We start from the raw sequence: 25,804 nt of genomic DNA on the forward strand, positions 1-25,804 counted from the left end.
TTTTTCTGGGCTCAGCAGAAATTCTGGCCTAGAGTACTGTTGTTCACTTTTGGAAAGGATCAGAACCTATACCCTAGGACCAGAAGGAATCTTGGCTCTGTGCCTATCATCTTTCTGAACAGAGTCCCAGGTCCAGGAACTGGACTCTCAACTCCTTGATAACTTGACTCAACTCTGTAGCTGGACTCTGCATTTGACTTCATAGGTGTGGGTTCAGGAATACATGTCTTTGGCTTCCTTTCTCAGGTTGTATGGTAAGTGCACGTCTCCTATAGACATGTGCTTCTACTGTAATACGTCATTGTTGATGGTGGGGGAAGGGGCAAGTTCTTTATCTCTGCCAACCCCCAGCTGAGTTTCCTAGTCCTTTCACATTCAAATGAGCTCCTTAGAGTCTGAAAGACACATCCTTTTTACAAAGTACAAATGGGTCAGAGTATAGTGTTCTTGACTGGCTGGGAATGGAGACCACCACAACTGAAGGATTTATTTTGACCTTGACTGCAAAAACAATGAACTTGGCAAATAATGCAGATGGGGAGAAAAGAGGTAAAAGAAATAATTTTCTCCTACAGCATACCTTAGATGAATACATTTAAGAGAAAGTCCTAAAGGCTAAGCTCCGGAGACAAGCCTCAATACCCTCAATACTCAAGTAGCAGCAAGGAGGTGACTGAGACAAGCACTTGCAAAATGTGAGAAATTCTGCCACCCAAACATTCTAATACGCTGAACCAACTGAACACTTCACATCAACTTTCTGGGAAGGAGTTTTCTCATCTACTCAATTAAGATACTGAACTGCTTGATTTGGATAATTATCTGCAAAAATATAAAATATCCAAATTAACAAAATGAGAAATAAAGATTTTAAACAAGCCAATCAAAGAAAGATTGAACATACCACAAATGAACCACTGGTTTTTGGTTTCTGAGAGTGCGGCCCACCTCCTTTCATTAATTATTTGCTAGCCATAATTAATAAATTCATTATTAAATACCCAGAAAAAAATGAACCACGGGGGTGGGGGGGTTGCTTTAGAGGGACTTATAAATGAATGTTATCAAATGTTTAAAGAGAAATCAGAATCTAAGTGATAAAAAATTATTCTCAGTAATGGAGAAAGAAGGCACTTCACAAAATTCTTTTTAAAAAGAGACAAATATGGTTCTGATGCCCAAACCGGGGAGGGAGAAAGCAGAGAAAGAGAACCAGGGAGCAATTTTATTAATGAATCAAAATTCATTACAAAATTCAATACAAATTCATTCAATACAAAAATTTTAAATAAAATATTAGCAACAAGGCTATATCAATATATACAAAAAATTATTCCCTATATCCAACTTGTATCTATACCAGGAATGCAACAACAATTCAACATTAGGGAAACAAGATAATTAATCATATAAACAACAAAAACAACACAAAACAGTCATGCAAATATATAACGACATTTATCATATCCCTTCCCAAGAGATCACCTAGCCTAACTCTCTCATTTTACAGATAAAGAAACTGAGGCTCCAAGAAGCTAAGTGACTTGTAAAAGCTCATAAAGGATACTGGCACAGAACTGGTATTCAAATGCAGACTTTCTGATTCCATATCCAGTGCTCTTTTCACTGCATCACATAGCCTTTTCTCACACACAGGTTGATGTGATGTTTGAATGAAATGATGTAGGTAAAAATGTCTTATAAATGAGTAAGTAGCCGTACTCACTGTAGCAATCATAGAATCATCTTCTGTACTTTCTTTTTTGATTCCTTCATTTAAATGAAGTCATAAAAGGCTGTCCAGTGATAGTACTCAATAAATGTGAGCTTCCTTGCATTAATGAGAAAATGATAATCCAATACATAGCTGATCAAGACTTTGTTCCTGCATTTCATCCACCATGTGCTCCTTTTGAAATACACCTTTCCAAGTGTAACATTTGAGAAGAAGACAGGGGCATGGAGAGACTTTGCTAGTCCCTATCTATTAAGGGTAGAATTAGAGTATGTGGGGGGGGAGGGGGGGATCTTGCAGGAAGTCAGGAGAGTCAGGATGCAGATATGAGGGGCAACAGCGCTTCAGGAATGAGGGACAGCCAAAGGCATGGAGTGTCAAGGGGAAGGAAGAGTAAGGAGACCTGTGCTGTTGGATTAGATGATGCTGAGAGCAAACAAGTGCAACAAGGGACAGGATGGGGCCAGTTGCAAAGGGCTTTAAAAACCAAACAGAGAAATTTAGATGAAGCCATTAGAATTTATCAAACAGGGCACGATACAGTCAGATCTGAATTTAAGGAGGATCACCTTGACAGCTGAATGGAGGATGGATGGAATGGAAAGAGACTTTAACTGTGTGCCTTGCGCTGTTCTTGCTTTGTGAAGGAGAAAAGGCGCCAGTTACCTACCCTGGAACCTTTTTTAGGTCTAAGATGTTGACACCACTAAGTTCATAGATCATTTTTTTTACAAGAAACAGATACATATCTTGCTCAGGGAAGTGAGAACATAAGCTTCTTCAGAGTAGAGATTGTTTCGTTCTTTGTATTTGTATCCCTAGCTCTTGGGAGAGCGCCTGACACAAAGCAGGTACTTAATCAATGCTTGTCAATTGGCTCATATTGGGGTACAACTCTGTCATATATTCTGTCCTGCTATTTTTTCCAGGAGAATGAAAGTGCTGATGTTAATCTAAGCCAATACTTCTAACTCTACCATTACCTGAAATTGCCAGTTGGACGAGCGGTCCTGACAACAGGAAATTACTCACCTATAAGGGATCATATCAACAATGTGCTTGCTGCTTTCAGTGTTCATGCGGATCTTGTTTGCGATAATAGTGAAGGAGACAATCTGAATTTAAGAAAAAAGAAATAGCAAGCATAATCATTTTAGGCCTGTGCTTTGCTTACAGCAAGAGAAGGGCCTGAAAGCTCTGGCAGAATGAACACAGGCAATGTAAAGGGTCAGCAGTAAGATAAAGGGCCGTGTAGAGCAAGAAACTCAGTTAAAAATCAAAGACCCTACCCTGCCTTCCCTGAACTCTTCAGCATCAGGGCCAGAATGAAAAAGGGCCGCCTTTATGGACTTTGTCCATTTGGTGAACAGGAACAATAAACGGCTTCACACTTTTTTCTCTCCCAGCCCCCCAAACTCAGACAACTGCAGAGGTCTGAAGAGCTGCTGACTCGAATTCTTACGGCTTGTGGACTTGGAAGGGCACTTTAGCACATGGCCTCAGCACAAACAAGGTTTTTCATAGCTGCTGATACTGTGAAAAATCACAATCACGATTAATCTTTCATAGTCTAGAAAGTTTTCAGCCAACTGAATTAACTGTTTTTCTTCTTTATTTCTCTCTAGAAACACCAATCCTTTCTTCCAGAAACTAGCTAACAGGAAAAGAAATGGGCAGCCTAATACTCGTTCCAGCTTACTTAAAGACCTTTCATTAAAGTACAACTACAGAAAGAAGAAATCAGTATTTAAATTCTGTAGTACGCATGAAATACTTGCTTACTTCCTCACCCATGGGCCTTTTTCCTAGCACTAGCTCCATAAATTAAATGCAAATCTGAGTAAGATCAGAGCTGTTTGTGGCATACCAGGGATTGATGCTCTAATGATGACAGTGCAACCAAGCAGAGGACCCTAAAAAAGTCTATGGATCAAATTTTATGAGTAGCTCTGGACCACTTCTTGATCAGAGTGAGCAGAATTCTGAGCTTTGTTAAATGGGATTTGTCAAAGGGCTAACAACATCTTGGAGTGATTCTCAGTGGTCCCCAGATACTGCCTCAATAATTTACTGATTATTATAATGTGCTACCTTCAGGCTTTATTTCTGGATGCATCTCAGAGAACAATTCAGCAGAAACAAGACATCAGTTTTAGTGGTTAAAATTTGGAACACTAATACCTGCCATTCTCCATAATTGAACAACCTCCACCCAATTCAGCCTACTGAAATTCTACCTTTCTTTTAAAATCCAGCTCAGCTTCCTCTATCAAGCCTTTGCCTATTTTTCCAGTTAGAAATGATTTTTCCTTCTTGGTCTTCACATGTAACTGTATATCTCTTATATATTTCCCATGCTTTCTTTTATATTATAACTGTACTGGACCTAAACACAATTCTATAGCTGTGTAACTAGCAGACAGCGTAAATGAGCTCTCTGAAAATGAAATAAAAATATTCTTAAAAGACAAAAACAGAGCCAGTCTTATTAAATGAGAAGAAAAGTATGTATGTATTATTTAGAAGGGTCCCTACATGACTGTAGGAACAGTGTCTCATTTATCTTTATATTTTCCTAGCTGTCTAGTACAGCGCCCTGCACATAGTAGGCATATAATAAATGTTTGTTGGACTGAATTGAATTCTTTGTACTTGCCTTCATCATACCCAAATACATGGAGAAACATAAAATGATTTCTGAGCTCCTGAATGTTTGGGTCAGCCCTCAGGGTGATTTACATAGAAAAAACAACATTAAAATAACTCCAAGCCTATCAGTTTATTTGCCAAGAATCACATCTGCATCTCCTGAGGAGACAGACTGAAAAACACATGGAAAAAGAATAGGGCAGGTAGTCAGAAGGCTTTGCCACTTGAAGACTACGTAAACTTAGGCAAGCTGCTGGACCTCGCCCGGCCTCAATTTCCTGATCTATAAAACAGTGATAATATTACCTTCTTATTTACTTTACAGGGTATTACAAGGACCAAATGAGGTAACAAATGAGAACTCACTTGACTGAGTTAAAGGTACTATACTATACAAAGGTAAGGTATTATTATAAACAGTATCTAAAGTTTATCACTGTGCATTTTTCTGTTTCCTTTTTAGCCTCCTTTGAGTTTTTCTTCTTCTTTTTAAATAATATTTTATTTTTCCCAAGAACATGAAAAGACAATTTAATTTTTTTTAAATTTTGAGTTCCAAATTTTCTTCCTCCCTCTCCACCCCCAATGCTGTCCCTGAGGTGAAAAGCAGTTTGGTATAGGTTATACATGTGCAATCATGCAAAACATTACCATGTTAGTTATATTCTGAAAGAAGACACAGATGAAAAAATAAATGAATAAAAAATATGCTCAAAAAAGTGAAAAATAGGAGTTGTGAACTGATCCAGCCATTCTGGAGAGCAATTTGGAACTATGCTCAAAGGGCTATAAAAATGTGCATACCCTTTGACCCAGCAATGCCACTTCTCGGGCTGTATGCCAAAGAGATCACACAAGTGGGAAAGGGACCCCATATGGACAAAAATATTTTTAGCGGCTCTTTTTGTGGTAGCAAAGAATTGGAAATCAAGAGGATGCCCATCAATTGGGGAATGGCTAAACAAGTTGTAGTATATGAATGTAATAGGATACTATTGTGCTATGAGAGATGGGGGACTTCATAATAACCTGGAAAGACCTACATGATATGATGCTGAGTGAGGGGAGCAGAACCAGGAGAACATTGTATACAACCACAGTCATATTGCTTCTGTGATGACTAACTTTGATAGACTTGGCTCTTCTCAGCAATACAAGGTTCTAGGACAGCTCCAAAGGATTCATGATGGAAAAGGCTATCCACATCCAGAGAAAGAATTATGGAGTCTGAATGAAGAGTGAGGCAAACTATTTGCTCTCTCTTTTTTTTTCTTCTTTTCTGGTTTCATCTTTTCTCATGGTTCATTCCATTGGTTATAATTCTTCTTTACAACTTGACTATTGTGTAAATAAGTTTAATGTGAAGGTATATGTAGAACCTATATCAGATTACATGCCATCTTGGGGGGGAAGGAAAAGGAAGGGGAGAAAATTTGGAACTCAAAGACTTGTGGAACTAAGTGTTGTAAACTAAAAATGAAAAATAAATTTTAAAAAAGTGAAAAATAGTATGCTTTGACCTGCATTCAGACTTCATCAGTCCTTTCTCTGAATGTGTATAGCATTTTTCATCATAAGTTCTTTGGAATTGTCTTGGATCATTGTATTGCTGAGAAGAGCTAAGTCATTCACAATTCTTCATTGTACAATATTGCTTTTATTGTGTACAATGTTCTCCTGGTTCTACTCACTTCATTCTGTACCAGTTCATTTAAGTCTTTCCAGGTTTTTCTGAAATTGTCCTGCTCATCGTTTCTTATAGCACAATAGTATTCCATTACAATCTTATACCACAACTTGTTCAGCCATTCCCCAATTGACAGCATCCCCTCAGTTTCCAATTCTTTGCCACCACAAAAAGAGCTGCTATAAATATTTTTGTACATATGGGTCCATTTCCTTTTTTTATATATCTCTTTAGGATATAGATCTAGTAGTGGTATTGCTGGATCAAAGGGTCTACACAGTTTTATAGCCCTTTGGGCATAGTTCTATTTTGCTCTCCAGAATGGCTGGATCAGTTCATGACTCCACCAACAGTGCGTCAGTGTCCGAATTTCCCCATATCTCCTCCAACAATTATAATTTTCCTTTTCTGTCATATTAGCCAATCTGATATGTGTGAATTATTTTAATTTGCATGTCTCTTATCAGTAATGATTTAGAGCATTTTTCATAAGACTATAGATAGCTTTGATTTCTTCATCTGAAAACTGCCTGTTCATATTACTTGACCATTTACCATTTGGGGAATGACTTATATTGTCATAAATCTAACTCAGTTCTCTATATATTTGAGAAATAATATTTATCAGAGATAATTGCTATAAAAATTGTTTCCCAGTTTTCTGCTTTCCTTCTATTTTTGGTTGCATTAGTTTGGTTTGTGCAAAACCTTTTTAATCACAATTATCCATTTTGCATTTCATAATGTTCTCTATCTCTTGTTTTGTCATAAATTCTTCCCTTTTCCATAGATCTGACAGGAAAACTATTCCTTGCCTTTTTAATTTGCTTATGGTATCACCCTTTATGTCTAAATCATCTACCCATTTTGAATTTATCTTGGTGTACAGTGTGAGATGTTGGTCTAATCCTAGTTTTTGCCATTCTGTTTTCCAATTTTCCCAGCAGTTTTTTTCAAATAGTGAATTCTTGCCTCAAAAGCTTGGGTCTTCAGATTTATCAAACACTAGATTACTACGGTCATTTATTACTATGTCTTGTGTACCTAATCTATTCCACTGATCTACCACTCTATTTCTTAGCCAGAGACTGTTTTGATGGTTACCACTTTGTAATACAATTTGAAATCTGGTACAGGTAGGCCACTTTCCTTCCCGTTTTTTTTTTCATTGATTCCCTTGATATTCTTGACCTTTTGTTCTTCCAGATGAATTTTGTTATTATTTTTTTCTAGACTTGTAAAATAATTTTTGGTAGTCTGATTGGTACAGCACTGAATAAGTAAATTAATTTAGGTAGAATTATCATTTTTGTTATGTTGACTCAGCCTACCCATGAGCAATTGATTTTTTTCCAATTGTTTAGATCTGACTTTGTGTAAAAATTGTTTTGTACTTGTGTTTATATCGTTCCAGAGTTTGTCTTGGCAGGTAGACTCCCAAGTATTTTGTATTGCCTACAGTTATTTTAAATGGAATTTATCTGTCTCTTGTTGCTGGACTTTATTGGTAACATATAGAAATGCTAATGATTTAGGTAGGCTTATTTTATACTCTACAACTTTGCTAAAGCTGTTATTATTTCAACTAATTTTTTAGTTGATTCTCTAAATATACCATCATATCATTTACAAAGAGTGATAGTTGTTTCCTCATTGCCTATTCCAATTCCCTCAGTTTCTTTTTCTTCTCTTATTGCTATAACTAACACTTCTAGTATTATACTGAATAACAGAATGGGCATTCTTGCATCACTCCTGATCTTACTGGCAAGGCTTCTAGCTTATCCACATATAATGCTTGCTAATGGTTTTTGACAGACACTACATATCCCTTTAAGAAAAGCTCCATTTATTCCTATGCTCTCTAGTGTTTTTAACAGGAATGAGTGCTGCATTTTGTAAAAAGCTTTTTCTACATTTATTGAAATAATCACATGATTTCTGTTGGCTTTGTAATTGATATGGTCAATTATGCTGATAGTTTTCCTAATATTGAACCAGCCCTGCATTCCTGGTATAAATCACATCTTTTCATAGCATGTGATCCTTGTGATTTATTACTGTAATCTCCTTGCTCGTATTTTATTTAAAACTTTTGCATCACTATTATTAGGAAAAGTGCTCTATAGTTTTCTTTCTCTGTTTTTGCTCTTTCTGGTTTAGGTGTCAGCACTATATTTGTGTTGGAAAAGGAATTTGGTAGGACTTTTTCTTCATCTATCTTCCCAAAAACTTTATATAGTATTGGAATTAATTGTTCTTTAAATGTTTGGTAGAATTCACTTGTGAATCCATCTGGCCCTGGGTATTTTTTCTTTGGGGGTCCATTGACAGTTCGTTCAATTTCTTTTTAAAGACTGGGTTTTTCAAGTATTCTATTTCTTTTTTTATTCTGGGCAATTTATATTTTTGTAAATATTCATCTGTTTTATTTAGGTTGTCAGATTTATTGGCATATAATTGGGCAAAATAGCTCCTGATAATTAATTTCCTTTTCATTGGTGGTAAATTCATCATTTTCATTTTTGACACTGGTAATTTGGTTTTCTTTTTAAAAATCAAATTAACCAATGGTTTACCCATTTTATTGTTTTTTCATAAAACTATTTTCTAGTTTTATTTATTAGTTCAATGGTTTTTTAACTTTCAATTTTATTAATCTGTCCTTTGATTTTCAGGATTTCTAATTTGGTGTTTAATTGGGGATTTTTAATTTGTTCTTTTTCTAGTTTTTCTAGTTGCATACTGAATTCTTTGATCTGCTCTTTCTCTGTTTTACTGATGCAAGCCTTTAGAGATAAAAAAAAATTCCCTAACTACGGCTGCATGCCACACATTTTTATATGTTGCCTTGTTGTTATTCTGTTTAATGAAATTACTGGTTGTTTCTATGATTTGTTCTTTGACCCACTTTTTCTTTAGGATGAGTTTAGTTTCCAGTGAGGTTTTTTTTAATCTACTTTCTATTGCCCTTTATTGAATGTAATTTTTATTGCATTATAATCTTAAAAGGATAAATTTAATATTTCTGCATTTGATTGTGAAGTTTTTATGCCCAATACACAGTCAATTGTTGTGTAGATGCCATGGACTGCTGAGAAAAAGGTATATTCCTTTCTATTTCCATGCCATTTTCTCTGGAGGTCTATAATATATAACCTTTCTAAAATTCTATGTACCTCCTTAACTTCTTTCTTGCTTAGTTTTTTGTTAGATTTATCTAGTGAGAGGGGAAAGTTGAAGTTTCCCACTAGTACAGTTTTACTGCCTATTTCCTCCTTTAACTCAACTTCTCTTTTTAACAATATGGATGCAATACCATTTGATGCATATATGTTTAGTATTGATATTACTTCAATGTATATGGTACCTTTTAGCAAGATGTGGTTTTGTTTCTTATCTCTTTTAATTCAATCTATTTTTGCTTTTGTTTTGTCTCAGATCATGATTCCTACCCCTGCTTCTTTTTTTAACTTCAGCTGAAACATAATACATTCTGCTCCAGCCCCTTACCCTTACTCTGTGTGTGTACTTCTACTTCAAATGTGTTTCTTGTAAACAACATATTGTAGGATTCTCATTTTTAATACACTTTGTTATCTGCTTCTGTTTTATGGGCAAGTTCATCCCATTCACATTCGCAGTTATTACTAGCTGCATATTTCCCTCCCTATTTTTCCTGTTTATCCCCCCCTCTCCTCCCTCCCCTTTCACCTTGCCATTCCACAATAGTGTTCTGCTTCTAACCACTGCCTCCCCCCATCTACCCTCCTTTCTAACAGTCTTCTCCACTTTTTATATCCCTCTCTTCTCCTACTTCCATACAGGGTAAGATACTGTTCTATATGCAACTGAGTGTGTATGTTATTCCCTCTTTGAGCTAATTCCAATGATAATAAAGTTCAGATGATTCCCCCCAGTCCCCTGTCTTTTATACCTCTTCATGTGAGATATTTATACCATTCTGCCTATCCCTTCTCTCTTCTCCCAGTGCAATCCTCCTTATCACCCCTTAATTTTTTTTTAATTATCCCATCAAAGTCAACCTATACCCACACCCTCTGTCCATGTTTACTCCTTCCTACTGCCCTAATAGGGATAAAATTGTTGAGAGCTACGAATATCATCTTCCCATGTAGGGATGTAAACTTTAACCTTACTGAATCCCTTATATTTTCTCTTTCCTGCTTACCTATTTATGCTTCTCTTGAGTCTTGTATTTGAAAATCAAACTTTCTATTTAGCTCTGGACTTTTAATCAGGAATGCTTGAAAGTTCTTTCACTGAATGTCCATTTTCCCCTGAAGGATTATGCTCAGTTTCACTGGGTAGGTGATTCTTGGTTGTAATCCAGAATATTCTATTTCAATCCCTCTGGCTCTTTAATGTAAAGCTGCTAAATTCTAAGTAATCTTGATTTTTATGGGTCCTCAATATTTGAATTGTTTCTTTCTGGCTATTTGCAGCATTTTCTCCTTGACCTGGGAGTTATGGGATTTGGCTAAGATATTCCTGGGATTTTTCATTTTGGGATCTCTTTCAGGAGATGATTAATGGATTCTTTCAATTTCTATTTTATCCTCTGGTTCTAGGATATCAGGGCAGTTTTCCTTGATAATTTCTTCAAATATTATGTCCAAGCTCTTTTTGATCATGTCTTTCAGGTATTCCAATAATTCTTAAATTATCTCTCTTGGATCTATTTTCCAGGTCAGTTGTTTTGCCAATGAGATATTTCACATTTTCTTTTATTTTTTCATTCTTTTGATTTTGATTGATTCTTGATATCTCATAGGGTCATTAGATTTCATTTTCCATTTGGCCAATTCTGCTTTTTTAAGGAGTTGTTTTCTTCAGTGGATTTTTATCTTTTTTCCATTTTTTGTGTTTCCTTTACCAAACTGTTGACTCTTTTTTCATGATTCTCTTACATTACTCTAATTTCTTTTCCCAATTTTCCTTCTACATCTCTTATTTGATTTTTAAAATCCTTTTCGAGCTCTTCCAGGAGTTCTTTTGGGGCCTGAGACCAATTCACATTTTTCTTTGAAGCTTCACATGTAGGCATTTTGACACTGTTGTCCTCTTTGTCCTCTTCTGAATTTGTATTTTGATCTTCCCTGTCACCATAGTAACTTTCTGTTGTCTTTTTTTCTCATTTTACAGCCTATTTTGCAATTTTTAAAGTTGGACTCTGCTCCTGGGGTAGAAAGGGCACTATCCTAAGCTTCTTGCCCTAGGGACCTGGGGCCTGGCCACTGGCCTGCTGCACCACAGCCTCACTGCTGACTTACTGGGGCACAGCCTACTGCTAGCTGGCCTAGACGCTGCCTACACTGGACTGTACCCCTTTTTACCTGAATGAGACAGACCTTTCCTGTTGATTTTTTAGGTTGTCTTGGGCCGGACAATTGTTGCATCGTGTCCACTCCAGACTCCAGAATTCATTTTTAGGCAGCACTTTATGGTTGTTTAGAGGTGAAGTTGGAAGAATTCAGGCCCGTTTCTGCCTTATTCTGTCATCTTGGCTCTGCACTCCCTTTCTTTATTTAATGACTTTTTTTTGCTCATTTCCCCAGAGCTGTTCACTGACAGAGCAACCAGCAGTACAATAACCCTAGGGACCAGCAGGCCAATGAGAAAGGTTATTTCCCAGGAGTCACTGGAAAGGAAATCAGGGCTTTTGGTCTAAAGTAGCATCAAGTAATAGGCAACTCTACGTGATCATCTGAGTTACTAACATAGGACAGCACCTACCAGTAAGAATTCCATGGGAAATTCAATGGGATATCGTTTGAAAGAGATCTTGATACATTTGTTGACTCTCAAAGCCACCATACAAATCAGAAACAGCAGAATGCTGGTGGAATTGGCTCTTGGGAGAGCTATACAGTAGTTAATTAGATTCTGGAAAGAAACACAATCAGAGAGTTTGAGTGAGGACATAATAGTCTTCTTTGTAGTATGTGTCCTAACTATACCACCTGAAGCTACAAAAGTTCTGGAGATATGAGACTAGCAGAGAGAGAGAAAAAAACAAGAAAACATTTTAAAGACAAAAGCAGAAGTATCCTTCTCAAGTGAGAAAAGGGATCCTTCTCTGCACTGATTTTGCTTTGCTTATTTTGGTACAAATTTAAGAAAGTACCAGGACTCTATTTATCAGTTCATGCTATTATTTCTTCAATGATCTGGTCCATATAATTGTCTAGTCTGGCCCCTACACACTTCTAGCATTCATGAAGGCTTAGTTCTTCCCTTTTCAAACTGATTTCTCCAGAGGAAAGGCACAATATAAATTTAAAATAAAATTTAAAACAAAAATATTAAAAGTTTGGGCAGAGCCTCAAATATATGCTTCTTGATCTTGAACAGATTGTTAATTTAGGTATGTTATATTATGTAAGGACAAGAGAAAGGAACCTTAGAGGCTTTTTCTTATCTTAAGTTTCAACATGAGGCATGCTATAGTGAGACACTAGACTGGAGAGATTTACTTCAAATAGTAGGTTGGTCCTACCGCAATTAACTAAGAACCCAAATCTAGAAGTTGAGACCTTTTGAGAGCCAATAAAAAGAAACTGAGTGTATATAGTTGGTATGGTCTGGGTCTTCTCAGTTCTATCTACTTCTAGAAAGGAGGAGTTCATGACCAAACTATTTCCACTCCTTTCTGGAGGAGCAGCTACCTCTGAGCCAGGTTTATAACTACTTACATAAAAGAAGGCAATAGCACCACAGTGGAAACGAATCATAATCCCAAAGATGAAGCACATTTGGGACATCATGACATGCAGTGCAGTGGCTGCCAAGTAGGCATTAATTAGGGTGTCAGGTAGGTACAGGGTGACAAAATCCAATCTCAGCAATCCAACCAGCAGCTGCAAGATATTGGGATTCAAAGAGGGAATGAAAGAAAACTGAATGATGATGTCAGGAATCCCTGGGAGCTACCCCACGAAGTCGTGGGGGTCAATCAATCGCAACAATTCAGTTACCAATAATTCAGATCCTCTCCAAAACAGTCTGGAGTCCTAACCCTGGAAGGTCCTTACAATGTCCTTCCCAGAAGGAAAGGGCTCCAATATTCCCAAGCTGTCACTTGTTCCCAACTAATACTGATCACAGCATCAGGCAAAATTGAGTAACTTATTTTCTTCCTTTCAGGTAGGAATTTTAGAAGTGGGGAGGGCGAAAAGCTGACGCAAGAAGAGAGAGAAGAAAGAAAAGGGGAGGAAAAGGAGGGAGACACGCATAGAGACAGAGAGTTACAGTCCTGACTTAGAAGCTTGTTATAACCATTTCCCTTGAAGTTGTACTTCTCATAAAGCTGAATCTCCTTCCTTTTTCTCAAGCAGTAACCCTAACAGAATTAGCTTTCTTATTCATACACCACACAGTGATACTTGTGTTTTATGTGATGCCCGTCTACACACCCCTTGCTTCAAAATTCTAATCCTGGTCTTTGCACTTTCAATTTCTCTTCAGTAAGTACACTCTAATCCATATGTGAGAAAGTGGTCATTGGGGGTCATGCTGAGGATGAGAAAGAGAGCAGAATCCTGAAGAATGGGGAACAAACGTGAGCCAAACTAGTCATAAACTATGATGGACATTAGTGGTATCCTTAGACAGAAATCTGAGCAGGCACTAAAAGAGTAAGCTGGTTGGGGAGACACACAAAGTATGTCCCATTCACAAAAATGCAGGACTCAATCCCCAGGATTGAGGGCTGTTAATAGCTGCTCACATGTGCAGTTACAGTATGAGGCTTGGGGCGCCACCTGGTGTCACAAGATATCACAACTTGAGTAGCTGTTCCGGCCATGATCGCTATTATAACACAAGCACAAACCTGTGTGCCTAGTCTATTGTTTTACACTTAAATAATTAAAGATGTTCCTAAGGGATGAAGTTGGCATCTGTTTATAAAATAGTATCATTTAGAACCTGGCTAGAGAGCTTCATAGGAGAAAAAGACCTGCTTCTCAACAGGGAAGGACTAGGAATGCAGCCAGAGGAGCGACTAGACGACTAGATGGACCTGTAGGCTGATGGACCCTCTGATGAGGAAACCATAGACAACAAAGCAAATAAGCTTTGAATTTTTAAATGAATATTGGTGTTAATGTTTTTGATCAGGGATTTGTCACAACAGAAAAAACCACCCTCTAACTTCATAAGACCTAGCCAAAAATATAACGGTCCTCTCATACGTGTGAAAAATTGCTCCTTTCAAGTACCACAAGTAAAATGCCTTCCCCAGGAACTGAATAACAAATAGATTCTCAGAAGACTGCCTCTCTGTGCTCTTTTCTAATTTCATATGTTCCCCTCTTTGACTACAAAGATTGAAAAAGTATGGGACTAGGATGAGACTTCTATATAGGTCATACTAAATTTTAGGATGGGTAGTATGCTTATTTGTCACTGTTTGGACAATAGCCCTACAACCAATCTTCCCCCCCATACATTCAATCTCTTACTAATTGATACTGTCAGACTAATTATCATTGTATAGAGCTAGACATGTAACTTTGTTGCTTAAAAAATTGAAATGGCTTCCAACTGCCTCCTAAATAAAGCTCAAACTCTTTAACTTGGTATTAAAATCCCTTCATAAATGACAATATCTATATTTCTATTTTATCTCATCCTGCATCTTCCTACATGCTCTGTGTTCCAGCCAAACTATGATACTCACTGACCTCCACAAACACCCCACATTGCATATGTGTCCATGTTCATTCAATTCCTTATGCCTGGAATGCCCTTCCTTACCCTCAATCTAAATTTTAAAGCTCAGCTTAAATACCGCCTCCTCCAAGAAACCTTCCCTGATATTCCACTCAGTAATGGCCTTTTCCCCAAAACTTCACATAGCACTTAACATATACTGTGATTATTTGTGTGTACGCCATATCCTTCCTCAGATATGTGCTTCAGGGGGTCAGGGATCATATAATATCTCAATTTTGTACCATCTCCCTTCCATCCCCCAAATTCTAGTAGAGTGCTCTATATACAGTAGGTGCTTAAATGATGTTCGCTGAATTGGCAACAATTCATCTATATATCTCAGAGGGCCAAGAAATGTGAGTCTATTCAGAAAGAATCACTGGAGCTTCAGAAAATGCTGCACATTGCCCAAAAGGAGTAAACTACAGGAAAGGGTAGTCTTAACTCTTTAGTTTCTCCCTGAGGAGGTCTAGGGGAACACAGAGCACAAATACCTGGATAATCCCAGTCAGAAAGGTTACAGCTTGCATGAAACCAAGGGCCTTCTCATAATCCAGGGAGTAGGCTGGATCTTCAAAGTCACCCCTGACAAAAGTTCCCATCAGGAGGTGACCAGAATTGAACATTATTCTATTTAGGACATTCGCCATCAATGCACTCACAAGGAAGAAGTTTCCTGTGAGACAAACAGAATGGTTAGGCTACAAAATGAATTTGTCCCATTATCTGTAGCCACAGGCAGGCTGAGAAGCATGGGCACCTATACTCTGAAGGAGGACTTTCGCTTAGCCGACAGGTTTTAATTTCGAGATTGGGAGTAAGAAGTAGAAGAGGTGAGGGAAAAGTGTTGTTTTCATATATACTATAGTTGTTTCCCAGGAGCCATATTCTGGTGGCACAATAAACCCAAAGTGGTATCTGTGTGTGGGTGTGGGTGTGATAGGCAGGCAGACAGACAGACAGATAGATAGGTATCTCAGCCACTGTACCTGTTCCTTGGGAAAATAAAAATGAAAGGGGGTGGTGAAAAGATCTGAACACAAATCACGTTAGCTTTGTGAACCTGTGGCCAACATGGATAAACCATTAAGACTAAATTAATGAAAGGAAATATCTCTGTATACGGTTGTTAATTTCTATGTGTATCATGACAGCAAATCAGATTCTGCTTCCTCTCCTCTCCCACCAAAAACCATGTAGTCCAGTTGAAACATCTGAGTAAATGTAAAACTTTCCTCTAAAGTTGCTTATTAAAAAACTGGAGGCAAAATGTTACAGCAGAAGTAAGTATGCACATTTAATCTATAGAAGCAATATATACCTCTTTGATTTTTTTTCCTTTGTAGGTATATGTTCCTGTCTTAGTCATTCATTGTTTAAGAGAGAAATAGTGTTCAATAGGCTTCTTCAGCTATACATACTTTACTAGGTCAGTAATATCATAAAGTTCCCTTTCCCCTGTCTCTGAACTCACCAATAGACACATGATGAGATGTTCCAAAAATGATATAGATCATTGAGCAACAGAAAGAAGAATAGGAAATATTGAGGGGTGGGATCAGCATCCTTATTAGCACAGCAAGTATCAAACCTGAAAGGTACAAATGCAATTATTTAAGTGAAAAAATGTAGATGATTTCTTAAAAGCAACTTTCTGTGAAACTATGTACAGTATTCTAAAATAACAGTGACATATGTGTGAAGCCTCGCGATTGTGTGTGTTTGTGCGTGCAGGCACTTCATAAAACCTAAAACCATTCTATTCGTTGTCATTTTTATTTGCCCCTTGGTTCTCAGCTCCTTCTATAACTGTGGCACATTCTCTCTTCCCTAAAAAGTGCTAACTCAGTGTAAGTCACACATGGTCAGCAGATATTAAATAGGCACATAACTCTATTACCACCGTATCAGAAATTTTGACCCAGAATTGGGGTTAAGTGACTTGCCCAAGGTCACACAGCTAGTGTAAGAAATGGGAGGAGGAGTTTTGTTTCCACAGAACTAAAGGTGCACTTCCCCACCCCACCCCCACTCCAGCTTTAGCAGAAACCAGGCCTCAAGGTCGGTCAGGTGAGAGGTCAGAGGCTTGTGCCCATGCCCATGCTTTTTGAGAAGGCAGTCAGGGGAATTAGACACGCCAAACTGCTTGAACCAAGCTTATCTAGGGTCTGGTCTTGGTCAAGAATCCAGGCCTACTGATTTGCATACATTAAAGAGGGAAAGTTGGGAAAGTAAAAGAATGTAGTTTAATCCTAAACTAAGACAAGGAAAATCTAATTAACTTCACTTTTGCTTCTGTATCCTTATTATCCTACCTATATAAACTATATAACCTAGGAAAACTATGTAAAAAATAAAGATTGTAAACTAACCATAACTCTAGCAGGAGTGAAGGGAATGGAGTGCGAGTGTTCCAGTGAACACTACACCCGTTCTCTCGAGGAGCGTAATAAAATGCCTTCCTCTGCCCACTCTGGTCCTGAGTTCTTTGGGTAAGAATGGGCAAATCACATGGGTCTCCCTAAGGTCAAATGAAGGGAAGCAATGAGCAGCGGAAGCTCATCTCGGGCTTACTCCCGGATCTTGCCTTGGGGTGTCTTGTGATCCCCACTGTGGTGTTAAGAGTGCTACCACTCTGGATTCCCTTGGGGAACCCTGTGGTCTGCACAGCCTTCTTAAGGGCACATCACTTGGGTCTTCTGGCCCTGACCCGGGAGCTTTGCGATCTTACTGTCATTCTAAGGGGCCATCACTTGGGTCCTCCTAGGGTCTGACCCGTAGGGGCCCTGTGATCCCCACAGATTAAGGGGGGGCTACCACTTGGCCTTCCTTGGGAGTCCTGTGGTCTGCACAGCCTTCCTTAGGGATTATCACAGGGTTCTTCCTCAGGACTTTGGCCCTGCCTAGGAAGTCCAGTGATCCCCAAAACCACGTTTTCTCACAATTTGGGGAAGTCCAGTGATCCCCAAAACCGTGTTTCTCACAGCTAGGAAGTGTGTCAAGTGTCTAACGCCGGATTTGAACTCAGGTACTCCTGACTCCAGGGCTGGTGCTCTACTCACTGTGTCCCCCACCCCCAGTATAGTTTAGGAAGCCCAGTTCGTTCTTCATCAGAACCAACATTTCATGAATACCCTGAGTTCTGAAAAATAGACTCCAATAGAACTCTTGACCAAATATACCAACCTAGATTCAATAGAATGATGCAGTGAAAGATCACGAAGAAGTCAACTTCCTCAATATCCTCTCAAAAGTAGCAATAGAAATACTACCCAAAGGAGGAAAACTATCAGAAAGGCTCCAAAGAAAATTTAAAAATACTAAAAAGAAATACAAAGAGTTGTAATACAATTAAAAAATGAATTAAAAGAATACTCCAAGACTCAGTGGGTGTGTGGTCTTATCAATGTGGGTACTATAGTCAATGTGAGTACTACAGGTACAGACTGCAACTCATTAAGCCTTCTCATTCTAAGTTATTTTTGTCCATGTCCTTCCAGAAGTCATTCACAGAGGATCCACCCCACATGACAGAGGGCTTCCTTCAGGTCTTTTAATATTTCATGGACATCAGTGGGATGTCCAATTGGGCTGTTCACGTTCACCTTCACTTTTGTTAAATGACCAGACAACATCCTTTTTTAACCTTAGATTTTTCAAGTGATACCTTTTGCGCCACTTCTTGTGCACAAGTTATCATTGACAATAGGCTACAGCTTTCTTATAACAACCATATACTTCTATATTGCACTATGGTTTACCTATGAATTTGATCCATCAGAAATAATTCACAGTTATACAGCATGATTTAGAAGAATATTGGTATTAAAATCACCAATGCTGGGGAACATCCTGGATTTGCTGAAAATATTCCACAATTTCCCATGTATAATCTACCTCACCTTCCTCTTCTTAATCAATTCTTGGCTCAATTCATTGTGCATTATTGGGCTACTCCAAGACTGATGTACTGACGGAATGGCCCCATGGACTTCATCCATAAGCATTTCATGCTGAATGCAATCAGCATTCTTCATCCTCTATTTTCCTCTAAAAATTTTTAGTGTAATCTCTTTTGCTCATCAACTTAACTAAACAAGTCCTATAGCTCTTTGGGGCTTGCTGGAATCAGCAAAACATCATCCACAAACAGCAGCATCTGAAGGACTTCAATATCTATAGGAAATCTTTCCATACGGACATTTTTTCAACTCATAAAACAAAGAAAATAGGTTCAAAGATGAAGAGCCAAAAATATCAGAATAAAAATATACAGAAATAATACCAAGAGTAATACCAGAAACAAAGCTAGAATTTTCTTAGTGCACAACAAAATGGATAATATACATTTAAAAAATTAAAGAAACTAAAATAGCAAAAAAAAATGGTCATAAGGAGAAATGCTGAAACTGGGTGTGACTAAAGAATGTCAGGACAAAATGACAATGAAACTCAGTAGTTAAAAAATATACATGGGGAATATAAGCAAAGCAAATGATGAAAACTAGAATGTTGTAAGGAGGATAAAATGGCAGAAGGAATAGTAGAAACATAAAAACTCATAAAATGGCCTAATAATCAAAACTGGCATTTATTAGCACTTTAAGGTTTACAAAGTTCTTCTCTCATTACAACACTGTGAAGTAGATATTACAAATATTATCTCCATGTGAAGTGAAGCTCTGAGAGACTGTAGAATTGGAAACTGATTTTAATTCTCTTTTTAAGGCTTATTCAAGCTAGATCTAACATTCCCTTTCTCAGTTCCTTCCCCTTATAAACTTCATCCATCACCCACAGCCCAGAAAAACTTGCCTAATGGTCAAGCTTTTGTCATATAATTACCTCCACCTTTTTACCCCAACCCATCACCCACTTTCCAGAGAAACTTGGTTAACCTAAAAGGTCAAATCTCATCAATTTAAACTATTGTAGCAATTCCAACTGCCTGAAGACTACTCCCATTGCCTCGGAATTTTTGTCTTGTGATTTCAAGCATATGCCTCTGCTGTGGTTAAAGGGGTGTCAGAAGGGGAGGTCCACATGATGTAATCTCAACTCTGACTGTGTCGTCAATAGCCAAACAGAAGAAGACTCCTAGGTTGCTCAAGATTTTGCTCTATCATCTTTCTAATTGTTACAAAAGACCCTATCAGCCCTCACCCAAGGTCTTTGGTCACCGAGAGAGGCCACTGACCCAATTTGCTAGCCTAACTAATAAGCTGATAGTGCTCAGAACCTTGTCTCTTAGTTCACTTCAATTTCAATCATGACAAGCCTAACTGATTCTCACAAGGTCATACAACCAGCAAGTGTCAGGGCTGGGATTCAAAGCCCAAGTCCAGAACAGGTTTCACTGCACTACACTGTGTTCCAAATCTGGAGGAAAAAAAAGATTTGGAATCAATACAGATAATTTTTTTATCTGTATTGGATAGAAAATCAAGAAGAAAAAATTTATGAATTATCATGAACTTTGAATACTATAAAAAAAGAAAATAATTTAAGAAAATTTGCCGAAATACTGAAGCTAAGAGACAGATTTAAAATAGACAGAGATGCCAATGGGGATGAATCCAAAATTCAACTCACCTTGACATATCACTGTCAAGTTCCAAGGTTATAATGGGGAGATGTTCCTACAAGTAGTCAAGAGACTTCACATATCAAAAACACCAATCTGAATTTCACAAGTTTTTTTTTACAAAAATAAGAAATGAGAGAAGCTGAAATACAATATAACAAAAATTAAGAGGTTCAGAACCCCAACCCCAAATCAGCTTCCCAATAAAGTAAAGCATTCTTTTAGAAGACAAAAGGATGGACATTTAAAAATCAAGGCACCTGGGAAAATTGCAAGGGAAAGGTCAACCTTGGAGTGCCTTTCGACCTGAAAACCCAACAAAAGTAAAGAGCCTAGCCCAGACCTGGATTATCAAATTAAGTCCTTTAATCAAAGTATAATTTTCAACTAGTCACTATTTCAACGGTGGTGGCCAGAGGGTGGGGGAGGAAGGAGGAGAAATGAAACAACAGTTACATTATTTTGGTTAACTATTAAATAACATAGTTGATCATGGAGGAAAAGGCAAAGATGAAAGAGAAGAATGAGTTAGTTATGGCAACTAAAAATTAAAAAAAAGAAGAACAGTTAGATGAAGGTATACAGGGTCAATACAAATGTGAAGCCTCTATCCTAAACAAGGATGAGGAGGTTCAAAACTTTGGTAAAACATATCTAATTGTATAACTACAGTACAACCTTTGCTTAGTCTTCAAAAAAATAAAAACAAACACCAAATATGTCATCCTGAGGACAATTTCCCAGGGCTACAGTCAAGATTTGCAAGATAAAACAAAGCTTATACTTAATTGCTTTTGTATACCTATAGAGTTAATCTCTTTGACGCTGGTCTCCTCTGAGGGAGCAATCAGAAATTCAAACCTCTGAAGACAACTAATTAGTTTCTCACTATATCATATCCACACTTTTGTGCCCTGAATTCCTCTTTCTGTGCCTCTGTTCATCAGATTGTTTGAATTCAGATTATGAGTCTGCTGGGCAAGCAAAGTCCTGTGTCCTGAATAAAATAACTAAAGCAAAAAGGCACCTTGGAGGTAACTGAGCTTAAAATAAGCCTATATTCATCATTTTGGTGATTTGCCCAGTGTCGCACAGGTAATAAGTAGCAGACCTGGGATTTGAACCCAAATTCTCTTACTCCACGTCCTCTACTCTTTTCACTCCATCAGGAAAGGCAACACTGACACCTTACTTCTTAGATTAAAAGGTCACAGATCGTTTCCAAATTAGGAAATGAAACAAATTATGATAAACTCTTTACCACTGTACCAGCCCCCTTTTCTTAACTGGCTCTGATTTTAGTTCTGCCGCTCGCTGCTTTGTTTCCTAGTTCGTCGATCTCTCCTCCTAGATTCCATTGCTGCCCTGTTCTCTAACCAACAGAGCGCTGGACCTGGAGTCAAGAAGTCCCGAGCTCAGATTTTGTCTCAGACATTTACTAGCTGTGTGAGTCTTGCCTTCCCTCTGCCTCAAATCTCTCATCTGTAACACGGGTATAATAATAGCACGCCTGCCTCCCAGGTTTGTCATGAGGGTCAAATGAGATGACATTTGTAAAGCCCTTTGCAGACCTCAAATTGCTATATAAATTTTAGGTGTTCATATTCTGAATCCTGTTCTTATTCTAAGGACATGTCGATCTGCCTCCGGCCCTGCCATGTTACATGTGGAGCAGGGGCTTCTAGGGGCCACTCTCCCTAGGTGCAGGTCCCTTTCCCTGGGAAGAAGCACATGTACAAAGGAGGTGACTCTTTCTCTTTCTTTCCTTGCACTGAGGGAACTTGCTAAATACCAGGTAGGGGTAAGAAGAGGCCTAGGTCTGGCTCCAAGCCTCCTACTCCTGGCAAAGAATTGCTAGGACAGACAAAGTTCTCCTTGAACAATGTAAGATCCCTGAGGACAGGGAATATAAGCTTTGCGTTTGTATCCACCATGCCTAGCACATAGTAATTATCTGAGAGACTGATTGATTACAGAAATTGTACTAGTTCTGCTAAGGTGTGAGAACTCTATCTCTAGTCACCAGACCTGTCACCAGCAGGGCTATGGGCTCAGGCCATGGAACAGGACCCAAGGTAAGCAGCATGGTTCAAAGCAATCTCCTACAGACAGTGATAACTGTTTTCACAAGAGAGGGCCTGAAGAGGAAACTCTCAACCACGGCCAAAATTATTAAATGAGTGGCAGGTGCCTGATGATGAAAAACGTAAGCACTCACTAAAGAGTCTCGTGGGACCTGCCTTAGATATCTTACCCACCTTAAAAATGAAATTGCTTTCTGTTACTGTGAATATTTTTCAGCTCTGCATGTGATCTGAAGCACAAAAAACACATAAGATATTTAAGTTAAATTCGTCTCTCTGAGGCAGAGAAGGCCTCTTACTTTGGACATAGACTGGAGAGACTACTGAAGAAAATGGTGATCAAAGGTACAGTAACTGTGGAGCACTTGCATCATAATGGTCTGAGCCACATGCTCAGGTGACTTTAGCTCAATTGTCTCCAAACTGTTTTGATCATGTACCCCTATGATTAAAATATTTTTGAGCATGTACCCTCTAATGTATTTACTTATTGGTAAATTACATGTGTGCTACTATCCTAATAACTATGTATGTTATAAAATTTATACAAAACCATAAAATTTAAAGGATGAACTAAAGACAAAATAATATTTGAGCTTAGAATCAATAGGGATCCACTAGGTTTACTGAGTAGGTGTGTGACACGGTCAGACTTGCACATAAGGAAGACTACTTTGGTAGCTCTGTGAAGGAAAGATTGGTGAGGGGAAAGATTTAAGACAGGAGATCAGTTAGGAGGCTGTTGCAATAGCTCAGGAGAGAGTGATAAGGGCCTAAACTAGGGTGGGAGCTATGTAAGTAAAGAGAAGGTATGGATAAGGAGAGACCTAGGCAGAGACTGGCTCCAACTCTTCTACTCTTGGCAAAGAATTGCTAAGAAAGACAAAATTCTTGGACAATGTAAGCTCCCTGAGGACAGGGGCTGTAAGTCCCTCTCATAAAGGTATGAGAGATGTTCTAGAGGTTAAAAAAAGACAAGATTTGACTACTGACAATATATGGGATGACAGTAAATAGTCAAGTATAACATAAAGGTTGCCATGGTAGCACCCTTGACTGTAAGAGGGAGGTTTTGAAGAGCAGGTTTGGGGAAAAAGAAAATGTAAGGAGGTCTACAGTGCAGATTGTAACTCATCATGCCTGTACATCCATATGACTTACTCTGTCCCACCGAAAACAAAGAGGGTAGGCAGAAAAGGAGCTCAAATTCACTGGTTATTCCCCCAGAACACAGAGCCAACTGAGGGGCACTTTTGCAGTTACCAGGTTACCTAAAGGGTATATACTTTATCTGTCTATATTCTGTGTGTGTTTTCCTAACAGTACCCATACAGCTGCTGGTGCAGATGTCTGGACCACAGTTAGATTACATTTGCCCTGAATGGGCCTATGCCCTTCAGAAGAGTTTAGGTTCAGAAGAGAGGCTGGAAGTTTGCACAGCCTCAGAAGGGAGCAGTATGTGAGAGTGTTGGGAAAAATAGGTGACGAGGCTGGTGTGGTTGTGTTGGAGACAAGCCCTTGGGAGGATGGGCTACACCCCACCTTCCTGCCCTTATTTGGTTGTTCAAACTCTCCTCAGGGGTGTGCCATGGCCCCCTGTTTACATAGGGACCCTACTGTACTTTGTAGACCACTGCTCTAAATAACAAACTATTATTGTGACAGCTATAATGATGGGAACTGCCTCCCAGCTACTCCCAATTCATTTGGTTGATCAGAGACAAAGAGGCAAGGTACATAAATGATGAGAATAGTTAAAAGCTACTAAAATTGGCCCTCCATGACCCAGAATGATCCACGAAGGTGTGGGTCAATAAGACTGAAACAGAAGCTAAACAAGGATCAGACAGATCTAACTCACAAAATTTAAGCTGTGCCCACTGCCTTTAGTTATTCACTGACCTCTTCCTCAAGAACCAAGGAAGACTGGGATCAAGGTCAAGCACAGTAGCTTTGAGAATGGAATCCAAAGAAGGCATGCAAAGGGGCCGGATGGCATTTTGTTACTTCTATGAACAAGAAGGACAAAAATGCATGCCAGGCATATTTGAGAATATTACGGCATTGGTCTTATAAAAGCTAAACTCCACAGAGCCAGGGTTGGGAGATAATAGTGGGACTTGGGACATGGGGCCACCTGAGACCCTTGAGGAATTAGCCCTCATCTGAAAAATCCTTTCTTGGGTCCATTATCTCTGTCCATAGGATACCACACAACAGTGTCAATATGAATCTAAGACACAGTGTTCTGCTGTGCTAGACAGATTATCCCAGGAAGCAACGCTGTTATGTTCATTTTATAAAGAAAACCTGAGGTACAGATCTTTACATCCTATGAGAACATTAGACCTCTGTGGCTTTGGCACAAAGGACTGTCAGGATCAAATCTTAGTATATGTGGAGTTTTTCAGGGAGGTTGAGGATATCTGAAAAAAGATGGATACCGTGACCCAAACAGTGTACTATATAGTTATTAATACTTCTGGGGCGTCTGTGTTGATTAGGGACAACTCTTGCCTATTCAGGATATTTATGAAGTGCCATAGGTAACAATCTGGGAACCAGAGCCTTGACCATCCGTGCCTCATGTACAGAGGCTTAGAGGAGACTAGAGGGAAGTGCTGGCAGAGAGCCGAGAATCCTTTCAATGACCGCTCAACCTTGACAGATAATCTGGAGACATTTGGTTCTGGGAATTCCCTGGAGCCCAAGGGAGGATCATCTGAGAAAAAAACTGATTGCAAAGACAAAGGTGTTTTCATTTCCTCAGTTGAGCTGCTTCTTCAGCTTATGGAAAAAGAGGTGCTGTGAACTACTAGAAATTGTTGGGTTTAGATCTTCTTATCTTTGGGTAGGCTCATTATCTTTTACCCCCAAATCTTTCCATCTTCCCAACCACCATCCTCCCAGTTATGTGGGCTCACAAACCTCAGTGCCATCCTTGGTTCTTCACTTGCACTAACTCCACATATCAAATCTGTTGTCATCTTATTTTTTTCTATTTTCATAACATTCCTCACACACATCCCATTCTTTTCACTCCTAAAGTCATCACTATGATACAGGCTCTTATTCCTTCCTATCTTGGCTATTGCCAATAGCCTTCTAGTTGGTCTCTCTGTTTCCTACCTCTCCCCATTCCAATCCATCCATCCTCCACTCAGTTACTAAAGTTATTTTTTCCTAAACAATGTCACTGTGTCACACTTTTCCCACCTACCCACCCACCCTTCAATAAACTCCAATCGCTCCATATTGCCTACAGGATCAACTAGAAAATTCTCTGCCATTTAAAGTCCTTCACAGCCTGGCCTCTTCCTGTCTTT

General features: G+C 38.6%; 1 protein-coding gene across 1 annotated transcript in view; it reads right to left on the reverse strand.

Annotated features, from left to right (window-relative positions):
* SLC26A8 (solute carrier family 26 member 8) overlaps positions 1-25,804 on the reverse strand; it is a 167,746-nt gene that overhangs the window by 126,087 nt on the left and 15,855 nt on the right. The window contains exons 3-7 of the mRNA XM_036768015.1: positions 16,285-16,401; positions 15,305-15,486; positions 12,788-12,952; positions 11,829-11,978; positions 2,768-2,850 (exon numbers count right to left, since the gene is read on the reverse strand). Of these exons, the coding sequence (XP_036623910.1) occupies positions 2,768-2,850; positions 11,829-11,978; positions 12,788-12,952; positions 15,305-15,486; positions 16,285-16,401 (697 nt within the window). The remainder of the gene's footprint in view (positions 1-2,767; positions 2,851-11,828; positions 11,979-12,787; positions 12,953-15,304; positions 15,487-16,284; positions 16,402-25,804) is intronic.

Source organism: Trichosurus vulpecula, chromosome 7, assembly GCF_011100635.1.
Source record: "Trichosurus vulpecula isolate mTriVul1 chromosome 7, mTriVul1.pri, whole genome shotgun sequence".
In the NCBI taxonomy this organism is placed as follows: domain Eukaryota; kingdom Metazoa; phylum Chordata; class Mammalia; order Diprotodontia; family Phalangeridae; genus Trichosurus; species Trichosurus vulpecula.